The following is a 15,039-nucleotide window of genomic DNA, read 5'->3' as shown; positions in this document are numbered from 1 at the left end:
TTTTTTTTTGAGACAGAGTCTGGCTCTGTTGCCCAGGCTGGAGTGCAGTAGCATGATCTTGGCTCACTACAACCTCTGCCTCCCAGGTTCAAGCAATTCTCCTGCCTCCGTCTCCCAAGTAACTGGGATTACAGGCACGCGACACCATGCCTAGCTAATTTTTTGTATTTTTAGTAGAGATGAGGTTTCATCATGTTAGCCAGACTGGTCTGCAACTCCTGACCTCAGGTGATCTGCCAGCCTCAGCCTCCCAAAGTGCTGAGATTATAGGCGTTAGCCACCGCACCCGACTTACACAACTAATTTTTAAATTTTCTATAGAGACAGGGGTCTCACGATGTTGCTCAGGCTGGGCTCAAACAATCCTCCCACCTTGGCCTCCCAAAGTGCTGGGATTACAGGGGTGAGCCAGCACACCTGGCCAGCATCAGTCTCCTGAATGAATGAGTGGATGATGCTTTCTAAGGTCCTACAAAGTGCCAGAGCCTATGCTGTGTGCTTGGGACTCAGCATTGACCAAGACAGATGAGCTCCTTCTAGGCCTCTGTGGAACAGCCCAGAACACTCCTCCCGGTGCCTTCCTGCTCCCTAATCCCTATTTTTTATTTTATTTTTTCAGGCGGCGTTTCGCTCTTGTTGCCCAGGCTGGAGTGCAATGGTGCAATCTTAGCTCACTGCAACCTCTGCCTGCCAGTTGAAGCAATTCTGCCTTGGCCTCCCAAGTAGCTAGGATTGCAGGCGTGCACCACCACGCTGGCTAATTTTTGTATTTTTAGTAGAGACAGGGTTTCACCATGTTGGTCACGCTGGTCTCGAACTCCTGACTTCAGGCGATCCGCCCGCCTTGGCCCCCGCAAAGTTCAGGGATTACGGGCGTGACCCACTGAGCCCGGCCATCCCTACTTTTTCATGTGGCCAAACTACTACTTATCCTGTGAGTCTCCACACAATCACCTTCACCCAGTAAGCCCTTCTAGACTCCCCGGGTGGGTCCAGGTGCCTTTTCTGAGCTCGCAACAGTGCTTAGGGTGTCCCCTTCCCGGATGCCTCCCTGTCCCAGCCTTGGCCTCTCTATCCATGCCTCCCTGTCTCACCTTTGATCATTCTAGGTCATTACTGCCTGGTGGGGCCTTGACAAGATCTCTTAGATGTCCAGAAGTGACTATGGACCCCATGAGAGCAGAACTGAGGGCTGTCTTGGTTTCCACTATGTTCCCCATGCCACCCAGCACAGGGCCAGGCACACTGCAGGAACCTGTGGGTAATTATTGAATAAAAGCATAACTGAGAGGGAGATGAGGGAGAGAGATGTGGGCATCATGGACCCTGCCAGGAACAGGACAGAGACAGTCATCTCCTGGACAGATCACATGAGTTAGGCCCTCCCTGGCCTCTGGGCCTTTGCACAGGCTGTTCCCTTTGCCTGGAATCCATTTTTTTTTTTTTTTTTTTTTTGAGATGGGCTCTCACTCTGCTGCGTAGGCTGGACTGCAGTAATGCGATTACGGCTCACTGCAGCCTTGACCTCCCAGGCTCCAGTGATTCTCTACCTCAGTATCCCAAGCAGCCGGGACTACAGGTGCGCACCAGCAGGCATGGTTAATTTTTGTTTTGTTTTTTTTTTTTTTTTTTTTTTGAGACGGAGTTTCGCTCTTGTTACCCAGTCTGGAGTGCAATGGCGCGATCTCGGCTCACCGCAACCTCCGCCTCCTGGGTTCAAGCAATTCGCCTGCCTCAGCCTCCTGAGTAGCTGGGATTACAGGCACGCACCACCATGCCCAGCTAATGTTTTGTAGTTTTAGTAGAGACGGGGTTTCACCAGGTTGACCAGGATGGTCTCGATCTCTTGACCTCGTGATCCACCCGCCTCGGCCTCCCAAAGTGCTGGGATGACAAGCATGAGCCACCGCGCCCGGCAATTTTTGTATTTTTGTAGAGACCGGGTTTTGCCACGTTGCCCAGGCTGCTCTCAAACTTCTGATCTCCAGCGATCCATCCTCCTTGGCCTTCCAAAGTGCTGGGATTACAGGTGTGAACCACCATGCCCAGCCCCAGAATACTCTCACAACCCTCCTTTTCCTGACCGTTCTACTCATTCCTACAACATCAGCTCAGGAGCCCCTCCTCCAGGAAGCCCTCCCTGATTGCAGGCTGGGTCAGGCACCTCCTTTGGGCTCTCCATCCCAGCCCCACCCACTCTGGGTCATCATTGCCTTACAAGTCTATTCCCCACCTACCCACCAAATGGACCATGAGCTCTGTGAGGGCAACGATGGGGCTGTTTTAGTCATTGCTGTGTCCTTGGCATTGCCCATCACAGGGCAGGGCAGAGAGATGCTCAGGAAATGGAGTAGCCAGTCACTCAGGTTTCCACGCCACAGAGGGGAGCCAGGTCTCAGCCCCTTCACACCAGGACGGGACAGGGGTCCTAGGCAAAGTGACCCCATTGAGAAACAGGTGGGACACACGAGCGAGCCTCACCTCCATGGGTCAGCCACTGCCGCACAACTCCAGTGACATCAAAAGACAACCACTCCGTCGAGTCGCTGGGAGCCAGTAGCCGGTTGCTGAGGTATCGCCAGGAATTGTTGCTGTATTTCTAGAGGGTGATGAAGGTGGGAGAGAGACAGTGGTAGATGCTGCCACGCCCCCACATATACTAACTGAACCCTTCATCCCATCTGCTCCCCCAGACTGGCTCCCAGACAGTTCCCAGGCACCACCTACCCTCTCAGACATCCACACTGTGCGACCCTGCAGCACCCATCCTCCCCCACAGCACCCGTGAGAGTTGAGATGGAGGGCCAGGCGCGGTGGCTCACACCTGTAATCCCAGCATTTTGGGAGGTCGAGGCGAGCTGATTATGAGGTCAGGAGTTCGAGACCAGCCTGGCCAACATGGTGAAAACCCGTCTCTACTAAAAATACAAAAACTAGTTGGGTATGGTGGTGCACGTCCTCACTATTTGGGAAGCTGAGGCAGGAGAATTGCTTGAGCCTGGAAGACAGAGGTTGCAGTGAGCCAAGATCACACCACTGCATTCCAGCATGGGTAACAGAGCGACACTTCCTCTCAAAATAATAATAAATAAAATAAAATTCTGCGGTTTGCTGAGCATACGGCTCTGCAAATTTGACACCCTGAATTTTTTATTATTTTTTTTAAAGATAGGGTTTCACCATGATGGCCAGGCTGGTCTTGAACTCCTGACTTCAGGTGATCCACCCACCTCAGCCTCCCAAAGTGCTAGGATTACAGGCATGAGCCACCATGCCCAGTGACACCCTGAATTCTAAGTCAGTAGTTTAGAAGTCATTTTGTAATTCAAATGTTTGATAATATCCCAAGATTTCCACGTTGAATGAGCCTGAGAAGCTTTAGAAGACTAATGTTCTATAAACCCAAGAGTCAGCCAGGCATGGTGGCTCATGCCTGTAATCCCAGTACTTGGGGAGGCCGAGGCAGGTGGATCATGAGGTCAGGAGATCGAGACCAGCCTGGCCAACATGGTGAAACCCCATCTCTACTAAAATACAAAAAATTAGCTGGGCGTGCTATGCACGCCTCTAGTCCCAGCTGCTCGGGAAGCTGAGGCAGGGGAATCACTTGAACACAGGAGGCAGAGGTTGCAGTGAGCCAAGATCGTGCCACTGCGCTCCAGTCTGGTGACAGAGCAAGACGTTATCACACACACACACACACACACACACACACACACACACACACAGTCGCTACTAAAAATACAAAAATTAGCTTAGGGTGGTGGTATATTCCTGTAATCACAGCTACTCAAGTGGCTGAGACAGGAGAATCACTTGAACCTGGGAGGCGGAGGTTGCAGTGACCCAAGATCGTGCCACTGCACTACAACCTGCCTAACAGACCAAGGCTCTGTCTCAAAAGAGAAAGAAATGAAGAAATAAAGAGAGTCCTAGGATTGCACGGTTTGTATTTCCTCTATCCTTCAGGGACTATCTAGGCAGACCTTGTAGTCAGCAGCCCCACAGCTGCCCTGCTGGTCACAGCTCACGCTCTCCAGCAGGAGACCTTCCCTCGAGCTCACATCCTCACCTGGTACAGCTCCACGTGCTGCTCCGCTTTTAACTTGAGCCTCAGCAGACGCAGCTCTGCCCGGGAGAGCAACACGGGTTCAGGTACTGCTTCTCGGAGCTCTGATGTGTTGAAGAACATATATATGCTGTGTGTGCTGTGCTTGAACTTGTCATAGATTTCTAGCAGGGAGAAATGCAGAGAGGCGATCAGGGGTTTGGCAGAGGTGAGGGGAGCTGGTGGTCCCAAGTCTAGGAGTTTTGGAGCTGACAGCTCTGGGGTGGTCAGTCTCATAGGGTTTGCCTCCTTTGGGAATCTAATGCCACTGAGGATCTAACCAGAGGTAGAGCTCAGGCGGTAATGCTCACTTGCCCACCGCCCACCTCTTGCTGTGTGGCCCAATTCCTAACAGGACACAGGCTGGCACTGGTCCTCAGCCTGGGGGTTGGGGACCCTTGCCTTAGAGGGCAAGGGCAGATGCAGGGGACCAGTAGAAGAGGCTACTGTAATGGTCTAGGTAAGAGATGAAGGGGGATGGGCAGAGGAAATGGTGAGAAGTGCTCAAATTCTGGATCTGTATACTTTGTCTTAAAAAAGCTGAGCTTTTGTTGCTCAGGCTGGAGTGCAATGGTACGACCTGGGCTCACTGCAACCTCTGCCTCCCAGGTTCAAGAGATTCTCCTGCCTCAGCCTCCTGAGTAGCAGGAATTACAGGCACCTGCCACCACGCCCAGCTAATTTTTGTATTTGTAGTACAGACGGGGTTTCACCATGTTGGCCAGGCTGTTCTTGAACTCCTGACCTCAAGTGATCTGCCTGCCTCAGCCTCCCAAAGTGCTGGGATTACAGGTGTGAGCCACGACGCCCAAATGACTCTGATACTTTTTAGCTGTGTGACCTTGGGGAAGCAATTTCTCCCCCAGGTTTGTTTCCTACTCTGTAAAATGGGTCCTAACCACACTCCTCTCTCAAGTAGCATCATCTGTCTCAACTAAGGCTGATACCAAGGTGAACCACTCTGTTTGCTCAGGCCTTCCTGGGACTGAGAGCCCCAAACTGCAAGCACCCCTAAAATGCAGAGTAAGGATCAAGGGCACTGGCTTTGGAGTCAGATAGCACCTCGGCCGCCTCTCAGCTGTGTGACCTTGGGCAGTTCACACCCTCTTTCTGAATGTCAGTTCCCTGTTATTCTTTGGAAAACAGCAATAACATTAAGCTCCCTGCATTCCCACCCAGTCTCTCCTAATTGAAGCGCTGTGTAACCTTGGGCAAGTGAATTCCTCTCTCTGAACCAGGTGCTCATCTGTAAGACAGGACAGAGTGACTCTAGAACCCATTCCTGGATTATAGGGGGAAATTAGATGACCCAGGTGAAGCCATGTGGCACCAGGTCTGCATACAGTGCATACACTCAATCACTGGTCACTCAATCACGTGTTTGTTTAAGAGCACTGGCCAGGTGCGGGGGCTTGCAACTGTAATCCCAGCACTTTGGGAGGCTGAGGCAGGTGGATTACTTGAAGTTGGCCAAGCTGAGTTCAAGACCAGCCTGACCAACATGGTGAAACCCTGTTGCTACTAAAAATACAAAAATTGGCCAGGCATGGTGGTGGGCGCCTGTAATCCCAGCTACTCGGGTGGCTGAGGCACGAGAATCACTTGAACCTGGGAGACGGAGGTTACAGTGACCCGAGATTATGCCACTGCACTCCAACCTCGGGGACAGAGTGAGACTCCATCTCAATTAAAAAAAAAAAAAAAAATAGCGAGGCTGAGTACCTATAATCCCAGCTACTCAGGAGGCTGAGGCCGGAGAATCACTTGAACCCGAGAGGCAGAGGTTATAGTATGGCCAAGAGTAAGACTCTGTCTCAAAAAAAAAAAAAAAAAAAGCCGGGCCTGGTGGCTCATGCCTGTAATCCCAGCAGTTTGGGAGGCTGAGGCAGGTGGATTACCTGAGGTCGGGAGTTTGAGACCAGCCTGACCAACATGGAGAAACCTCATCTTTAAAAAATACATAAATAAATAAAAACAAAAAGCAGTATTTGCCAGATGCTATTTAAAGCACTTTACAAAGATGAAGATATTTAAACCTCACAATCTTATACTATTATTATGCTCATTTAATAGATGGAGAAACTGAGGCACAGAGATTAAGTAATTTGCCCCAAGGCCACATAGCTAGGAAGCTGCAGACTAGGATTCGAACTCAAGCTTTCTGGTTCCAGAGGCTGTGCCCTTCCCCCCCCCCCCCCCCGGAGACAGGGTCTCAGTCTGTCCCCCAGGCTGAAGTACAGTAGCACAACCATGGCTCACTGCAGGCTGGAATTCCTCCCGCCTCAGCCTCTCAATATGTTGAGAGGCTAGAAACTGGGCTCTTAACCCCTATGTGATTCTTCTACTTCTTTTTATTATGAGTTTTCCTTAACCCCCTTCCCCAGCTGGTTAGGGAAAGTGAAGTTCATTCTGGGTAGAAATGGCTGCAGTGGGGAGAAAAGGAATTAGGGAATTAGGGTGTTTTCTTCTTCTTCTTCTTTTTTTTTTTTTTGAGACGGAGTATCACTCTGTGGCCCAGGCTGGAGTGCAGTGGTGTGATCTCAGCTCACTGCAACCTCCACCTCCCGATTCAAGCTATTCTCCTGCCTCAGTCTCCTAAGTAGCTGGGATTACAGGCGCCTGCCACTCTGCCCAGCTAATTTTTGTATTTTTAGTAGAGATGGGTTTCACCAAGTTGGTCAGGCTGGTCTCAAACTCCTGACCTCAGGTGATGCACTTGCCTTGGCCTCCCAAAGTGCTGGGATTACAGGCGTGAGCCGCTGTACCCAGCCAAGGCGTTTTCTAGTTTAGGAAAAGTTTGGGGTTGGGATTGAGGGAACAAGCCATGAACCCCTGGATCAACTGGGGCAACTGCTGCCAGCCTCCTATAGTGGGGCTGTGAAAATAGAAGAGCCTGGTGAGAAAGGCAGAGGAAACCCCTTCCTAGGCCCCCTTCCCTCCTCCTCCTCCTCCTCCCCAGTCTCCCTCTCCACCCAGCCCCAATAAGCCCTATTCTTGGCCCAGTGGTTACTCAGCAAACCCTAAAGGAAAGGCAGAGCCTTGGCTGGGGAAGACAGATAGGGAAGGAGAGAGAGAGGAGGGAGAGCAAGGGTTGGAGGGTGCTGCAAAGAGGGAGCGGTCGGGAGATGGCAGTGACAGAGGAGAGGGGAGAGGACCGTGGAGAAAAATAGGGAGAGAAAAGAAGACAAAAACCAGAAGACCCAGGTGTGGACAGAGAGACTAACGGAGACGAAACGGGGAGACACGTGGGGAGAAGAGACACAGAGGCATTTGTGGGGGAGAGCAAGATTGGAGGGGTCAGTGTTAAAGGAACCTCTACAACGAAGATGAAGCGAAGAGAAGGCGAGACTAAGACGTGGGTGCGGAGTGGGCGTCACTGGGCTGGAGCAGTAAATTGGCGCAGGAATTGGCTGGGGACCCCCAAGCCCCTACCGCCCAAGAGTCAGTGAAACCTGAGGGACCTTCCCCAAGGCTCTGAACCACGCGGGACGCCCGGGTCCTCGCGTGGGTGCCGACCGGGCCGTCTCAGCGGGAGCCCCGCCCGTAGCTGGGGTGAGGAGGGCAGGAGGCGCCACAGCCAGGAGGGCGGGGACCAGACCTGCCCCATCTCGCCCCGGGCCCCGCGCGCAATCCCCGCCCCCACCGGGGGCACGGGAAGGAAAGGGAAGGGAGGAGGGTGAGGCGGCCGGACGCTGGGGTTTCCCCAGCCACCCCGAGAGGAACTGACTCTGGCTCCAGACTGCCAGCGTTCAGCACAGCGGGGTCCTCTTGCCTTTCGGTGGAAGAGTAGGCTCCTCCCCCCGCGCGTGGCACCCACGTGGGGCTTTCTCACCCCTCCCAGCTTGATTTTCTCACCGTGGAATTGTAGACTCACCCCCAACCCAGCACTTCCCCAGCGGCTGGGCTCTACTCAGCCCATTCCCCTCCATCCTGCGGCGAGTTGGGGGCTCGCTGTTCGCAGCGTAGATGGCTCTGGGTATTCTCTCCGCCCCGCTCACACCACTTTTCCCACGCTTGTCTCCCCTCTCGGTAAAGCCCTTCCCATGACCCAGAATTCTAGGTCTCCTGAGAGCTCGATTCCTCCGCTGGGCTCCCCTCTTTGTCCCTCAAGTCCCAGTGGGAAACACCGAGGACACCTCCGCATCCCGGGCGCCCTCCCGGCTCTCCGCTCCTCTCCCGCTAGCCTCCTCCTCCCAATAACCTCGTCTTCCTTTCTCCCCACATTTATCACACCAACCTCTGTTTCTTTTTCTACGACTCTTCCCCCCGCCCCGCATCCCGCGTGTTCTTCGCAGCCTCTGGAAGGGCGTCCGCTGCCACTTTCCTGGCACCCCCTGGGGTGGCCTTCATCTAGCTTTTCTGTCCTTCTTGAATCTTTCCACCTCAGGACCCCTGCGCTCCGGGTCGACTTTCTCCAGTGCCTCTCTTTTCCTAAATACTGGCGTTTTCGCTTCACCCATACCAGGCTCCCCTGTCTCTGCAGCTCCCACTCCACGATCCCCTCATTCTACACGTCCTGGAAGAGGGAGGCTTCTACCCTCTCCCTATTATTTCTCTCCCTCTAGGGGACTCCCCCCCGCGACCCCGCATGTTCCTGTCGCCCTCCAGAAGCGGTCCACTTCGCTATCTCCTCCTCTCCAAGACCAGGCACCTGACGGATAGGGGGCTCAGTGCCATCCTCTTTCGACACCCCCTCCCACCATCCCATGTTCCCTGAGCCCCGGGGGTCCTGTTCCTCCAGCCAGTTTCCTCTGCCAGTCACTTCCTCCCCGTGGCCCCGGCACTCCGGCGCCCCCTGGGGGCCCCCCTCCCGACTCCCCTGCCCCTCCGAGCTCACCGTGGTGGGTTTCCACCATGAGCACGCGGGTGACCTCCTTGGCGTAGTAGTCGGCCTCCGGCTCGGGCTCCGGCTCGGCGCTCTCGCCGGCCACCCGGTCGCGGGTGCTGTTGTACAGGGCGAGCACGGCCTCGGGCAGCGGGCCCGGCGGCACCTCCGCCTGGTTCGGGGGGCTGGCGAGCCGCAGCTTGGACAGGATCTGGCCGCGGATGGCCTCGATGCGCTTCCGCTTCACCAGCTCCATGTCGATGGTCTTGCAGGTGGATAGTCCCGCGGCCGGCCGGCCGAGCGTCAGCACCAGTAGCCACAGCAGCGGCAGCAGCAGCGGCAGCAGCCGCAGCCCGGAGGGTGGCATGGGGGAGGCGGCGCCCCCCGGCACTGTCGAGAGTGCGAACAGGGCTAACGCGGTGGGGCCCCCGCAGGGGCTGGGGGTCTCCTGGGAAAAGGCAGGAGGGCCTCAAGGGAAAGTTGAGGTCCTCAGGACGCAGTTGTGGAGGGGAGGCTCTGACCGGGGTGTCTCAGTATCCTACGGAAATAACCTAGATGAGCAAGAACTGGTACCAGAAGGTGGGTGGTCTTGAATAGGGGATCTGTGGCAGGTCGGAGAGAGATCCGTCTCCTGGAGGAGAAAGGGTCTAGGATGCGCGGGGACTCGGGAGACAGGCCGGAGATGAACGCGGTGTGCAGCGGGGTGCGCCCGAGGTCTGGGGAAAAGTCTTTGCGGGAGGCCGGGTCGGCGACTCCCGAGGGCTGGTCCGGAATGGGGGCGCCTGAGGGACGCCGTGTAGGGGGCAGGGAGGGAGCAAGCGTCCCCGGCGGTGAGGGGAGGCGGTCTGGGGTCCCCAAGTCCTGCCTCCTCGCGGGGTAGCGTCGCGCCAAGAGGTCCCCGCGCCTCCGGCTCCCAGCGGCAACGGAAAAGTCTCAAAAGTTTTTTTCCTCTTCTCCCGACCAGCTCGTCCCTCCTCCCGCTCCTCCTCCCCCTCCTCCCCGCAGTGGCGGGGGCGGCTGTGGCGGCGGCTGGTCTCAGACTCTGGGGCCTCGGGCTGCTCCTCGGCGACTCCTTCCTCCGCTCCGGGCCGAGGCTGGCCCAGCGGGCAGCTCAGAGCCGGGGGGTGCCCCGGACGGGGCGTCCCCCCTGCCCCCGGCCGGGGCCCTCGCTGTCTGGCTGATCCGCGGAGGGAGGCGGGAGGGAGATGGCCCAGGACGCGAAGGGCGGCGGCGGCGGGGACCCGCTGGGTCGGCGGGGGGTTTTGAAGCCGCGTGGCCCCACCCAGGAAGCTCACGGGGCGGGAGCGGGGGCGGCTCCCAGGGGGAGGGCATGGGGGGGCTGGGCCACCGTCCTCATCTCGCGTGGGCGGGCTCCGAGGGGGGTCCCTTCAGCCCTGGGGGGGAAAGGGGGCGGGCACCCCGGCTCCGCCCCACAAACAGGGTGCTGCCTCCTGGCGGCCAAGCGCCACCAAAGCGGGTGATCCAGATGCGCTGTGGCTTTGCGGGGCGGTGTGGGTCACCAGGGAAAGAGGACCAAGCGCAGAAGGCTTAATCCAGGGGATGAGACACAGGGGAGCCGACCAGGGGAGGGCGACCCAGAATGGGAAGAGTGTGAGGCTGGGGCACAGGCTGGGGAAGAGGGTCTGTCAAGGTGGGGGCCTGGGGAGGGTGTCAGTGGGAGGAGGAACAACAGGACACCAGAGAAATGGAGGAGTCAGGAGGCAGACATCTGTAAGAATTGTTCTCCTTTACTGAGCACCTCCCTTGTGCCAAGCAGCCTCTTGACCCAAGACCCTGCGACCCTACACATTTACTGTCCCCAATTTACAGATACAGAAAAGGCCCAGAGTGAGCCAAAAGTCCTCACCAGGACAGAAGCAGTGCCATGCCTTAGCTGGGTCAGCTCTGACAGTCTCCAGAGTCCGTGCTCTTGACCCCTGTGCCATCCTGCCCCTCACAGGGGGTATCCAGGGGTGCAGGTGGTGGTGGCGGCTTTGGAGGCAGGGTCCCTCAGCACTCAACGCCGTAGCGGTCGAAGTGGCGCAGCAGCAGGCTGATCTCCAGGTGCACAGTGCCACCAGCAGCTGTGTGCAGGCGATAGCGGTCGGCACCACTGTATATGGTGTCCCCATGCAGCAGCTGCGGCCCCCCGCCCACAAAAGCCCGTGCCAGCTGCTCCTGCCAACTGCCCAGGGGCCGCCATGTGGGGCAGGCCAGCTGGTGGGTGCCTGGGCTGCTGGGCACATGACAAAATCCATAGCCTGCAAGCTGGCAGCGGCCAAAGCTGTCCTGGGACCACACCTGGAAATGGAGCCGGGGCCAGCCTGTAGGAAAGGAGGGAGAGGGGACAGAAGGGATGGGTGTGGACCAGCCTCCTGCTCCTGATTCCCTCCTCCTCGATGCCCACTGGGCACCCCAGGGCCAGTCCCTTCCTCTCTGGGTTTCTCTCCTAGGGTTTCCAACCCAGCCTCCTTTCTAGGCTCCCACCCTCTCATCTACCCTCACACAAGGGCCAAACAGATCTATCTTCCCGGCCCAAACAGATCCTTCCAAATCGATGTTACCCTCCCCCTCCACCCCCCAAGATCCTTCCATAGCTCCCCAGTGCCCTTGGTATAAAGACCAACCTTCTCATCATTCAAGGCCCTTCTCATCAGGCCTCTGTTGACTTTCCTCTCTGTGGTCGCCTCCTCCATGACCCCATGTTAGGGCAGCCCATTGCTCCTCCAGTCCCCAGGTCACATCAGGGACGCCTCCTGCCTTCCCTCCCCAAGTCCCTGCCCTGTTCTCTTTGGGCCCAGGGCCTTGCCTTCTTTCTTGCCTTTCTCTCTCTCTCTCTCTCTCTTTTTTTATTTTTTAAGTAGAGACGGGGTTTCTCCATGTTGGTCAGGCTGGTTTAAAACACCCGACCTAAGGTGATCCGCCCACCTTGGCCTCCCAAAGTGCTGGGATTACAGGCGTGAGCCACCGTGCCCAGCCTTTCTTGCCCTTCTCTAATCCACCTTCCACCTGGCATCTGAAAGCATCTTTCTTTTCTTCCTTTTTTTTTTTTTTTTGAGACGGAGTCTCGCTCTGTCGCCAGAGTGGAGTGCAATGGTGTGATCTTGGCTCACTGCAACCTCCACCTCCCAGGTTCAAGCGATCCTCCTGTCTCAGCCTCCCAAGTAGCTGGGACTACAGGTGTGCACCACCACACCCAGCTAATTTTTTTTTTAGTAGAGACAGGGTTTCACCATGTTGGCCAGGATGGTCTCAATCTCTTGACCACATGGTCCGCCCGCCTTGGCCTCCCAAAGTGCTGGGATTACAGGCATGAGCTACCATGCCTGGCCTCTGGAAGCATCTTTCTCTCCTTCCATAGCTCTGCCCATGTCCTCAGAACACAGTTCAGCTCCTCAGTCTGGTAGTCAAAGCTCTTGAAGATCCAGCCCCCATCTCATGATATGCTGAGCCCCTTCCCCTGTGCTAGGCCCTGTTCTAGCTAGTGGGGGACACAGTGGACATGAACCTGGACGGCAGACAAAAATTCCTGCCCCTGTGAAGCTGATATCCTAGACAACCAATGTAGTAAATAAGCAAATTATAGGGGTAAATCAGATGGTGGTAATTGCTGTACAGAAAAACAGGGTTGGTTAGGGCGGGGGTGGGGTACTGCTTTAGCAAGGAGGGGATCAAGGAAGCTTCACTAAGAAGGTGACATTTGAGCAAACGCTAAAAGGAAGGAAGGGATGCAGGCTGGGAGTAGTGGCTCACGCATGTAATCCCAGCACTTTGGGAGACCGAGGCGGGTAGATCATGAGGTCAGGAGTTCAAGACCAGCCTGACCAACATGATGAAACCCCGACTCTACTAAAAATACAAAAATCAGCCAGACGTGGCAGTGCGCGCCTGTAGTCCCAGCTACTCAGGAGGCTGAGGCCGGGGAATCGCTTGAACCCGGGAGGCTGAGGTTGCAGTGAGCCGAGATCGCGCACCGCTGCACTCCAGCCTGGGCAAGACTCCATCTGAAAAAAAAAACCAAGGAAGGAAGGGAGTGGGCCATGTGGATATCTAGAGGAAGAGTGCTCCCAGCCGGAGGCAACAGCTAGTGCCAAGGTCCTGAAGGGGGAGTGTCTGGTGGGGACGGCATGGCCAGAGCAGAATGAGGTGGGGAGGAGGGATGGAGGTGCCAGCCAGGTTGTGCAGAGCCTTGGGGTGCATGGTAAGACTTGGGCTTTTTTTTTTTCTTCTTTTTAAATTTTATTTATTTATTCATGTATTTTTTACTGAGACTGGGTTTCACCATGTTACACAGGCTGGTCTTGACCTCCTGACCTCTGGTGATCCACCCGCCTCAGCCTCCCAAAATGCTGGAACTAAAGGCATGAGCCACCACACCCGGCCGACTTTGGCTTTTACCCTGAGTGAAAGGGGGACTAGTGGAGGGTCCGAGCAGACAGGACCTGACTAAGGTGTCCACAGGGTCCCAGCTGCATGTGGAGTACAGACGAGGGGGTTGGGGAGGGGGGCCCCAGAGGCAAGGTTGCTGTCATAGCCCAGGTGAGAGATGAACTTGGACAGATCAAGGTGCAGGGCAAGAAAAGAGGTGAGAAGTGGGATGTAGGATGTATTTCAAAAGTAGAGGCAGTAAGATTTCCTGATGGAGGCTTGAGCAAAGAGAAAGCAAGGCTGGTGCCACTACTGGGGGAGTGGGGCCCCCAAGAGCCGAAAGGTTAGAGCTTCCCACCTCACCCACACAGCACCCAGAAAGATTTTTGTTCCCCTAGCTCCAGCTTAAAGGACAGAAAGATCATTTAAAAGTGAAATCTCGGGCCAGGCACAGTGGCTGACACCTGTAATCCCAGCACTTTGGGAGGCCGAGGTGGGTGGATCATGAGGTCAAGAGTTCGAGAGCAGCCTGGCCAACGTAGTGAAACCTCAACTCTATAAATAAATAAATAGATAAAAATTTTTTTAAAAAAGGTGAAATCTCGGCCAGGCCCAGTGGCTCACGCCTATAATCCCAGCACTTTGAATGGCTGAGGCAGGTGGATCACCTGAGGTTGGGAGTTTGAGACCAGCCTGACCAACATGGAGAAACCCCGACTCTTCTAAAAATACAAAATTAGCTGGGAGCAGTGGCACATGCCTGTGATCCCAGCTACTGGGGAGGCTAAGGCAGGAGAATCGCTTGAACCCGAGAGGTGGAGGCTGCAGTGAGCCGAGAGCACACCATTGCACTCCAGCCTGGGCAACAAGAGTGAAACTCTGTCTCCAAAAAAAACCAGAAAGGTTTTCTGATGCAGCTCCTCCCCCAGTACTCATTTCCCCTTTGAGCAGCGCTCTATTTTCAAGCTGAGGATTCCTTCCTAGAGAACCAGCCCTTGCCGCTCTCAGACCCCGCCTCCCGGCCGCCTCTGTTTTGGAGACTCTTGGTTCGTCTCTTTACTTGAATGCCACCTCCCCTCCCACCCTGACCCCCACCTTCCCATCTACTCCTCCAACCTGGCCTCAGCCCTAATCCTACAAACTTGGGATCTACTATTGAGCAGGCCTGGGAAAGCCTTAGCTCAGCCTCTCTAGGGCCAGACTTGGCTGCCAAAGACACCCACATGGTATGCGGAGCAGGGACAGGTCTTGGTGTTCCCAGCCCCAGGGGCTTCAGATGCTACTGGCCTCCTCCCCTCAGCCTGGCCCCGGGCCCAGGGGTAGTACCCACCTTGAAGACCTTTGGTGGCAAAGTGCAGATCGATGGGGTGGGACCAGTAGGCCATTTCCCCTATCTGGGGGGTGTCCACCTGCGTCTGGCCCTCCCGCACACCTGATAGGAGCTTCCACGCAGCCCCTGCAATGAGAGCCAGGACATAGAGGGGTGGGAGGCAGCCACTGGGAAGGGGATTCTGCTGTGGCTACAGGACTGTGTTTCTCTGTGGCATCTGCTCGTAGGGGTTACGAAGCGTGGACTCTGGAGCCAAATATCTGGGTTCAAATCCTGGCATTACTTCTTCCTGCCTGTGCAACCTTAAGCAAGTTACCTTTCTCTGCCTTAGTCTTCCCATCTGTAAAATGGGTGAGTAATAATGCATTCCTCATTGTCTTCATTTGTTTTCTTTTTTTTTTTTTTTTT

The 15,039-nt window shown here is 55.6% G+C and overlaps 2 protein-coding genes across 4 annotated transcripts in view; both read right to left on the bottom strand.

The window, feature by feature from the left end:
• Positions 1-10,198, bottom strand: part of TGFB1 (transforming growth factor beta 1) — a 23,901-nt gene extending 13,703 nt beyond the window's left edge. Inside the window, exons 1-3 of the mRNA XM_037729400.1 lie at positions 8,946-10,198; positions 4,073-4,233; positions 2,482-2,599 (exon numbers count right to left, since the gene is read on the bottom strand). Coding sequence (XP_037585328.1) covers positions 2,482-2,599; positions 4,073-4,233; positions 8,946-9,300 — 634 coding nt within the window. The 5' untranslated portion in view covers positions 9,301-10,198. The remainder of the gene's footprint in view (positions 1-2,481; positions 2,600-4,072; positions 4,234-8,945) is intronic.
• A 464-nt stretch (positions 10,199-10,662) lies between these two features.
• Positions 10,663-15,039, bottom strand: part of B9D2 (B9 domain containing 2) — an 8,260-nt gene continuing 3,883 nt past the window's right edge. For all 3 annotated transcript variants that reach the window (XM_017502947.2, XM_017502948.2, XM_017502949.2), the window contains 2 exons: positions 14,632-14,757; positions 10,663-11,257 (listed from right to left, as the gene is read on the bottom strand). In XM_017502947.2, coding sequence (XP_017358436.1) covers positions 10,944-11,257; positions 14,632-14,757 — 440 coding nt within the window. In that variant the 3' untranslated portion in view covers positions 10,663-10,943. The remainder of the gene's footprint in view (positions 11,258-14,631; positions 14,758-15,039) is intronic.

The sequence above is a fragment of the Cebus imitator genome, unplaced genomic scaffold, assembly GCF_001604975.1.
Source record: "Cebus imitator isolate Cc_AM_T3 unplaced genomic scaffold, Cebus_imitator-1.0 Scaffold306, whole genome shotgun sequence".
Lineage (NCBI taxonomy): Eukaryota > Metazoa > Chordata > Mammalia > Primates > Cebidae > Cebus > Cebus imitator.
Note: the sequence above shows the minus strand (reverse complement) of the source record. Positions and strands in the feature narration are given on the sequence as shown.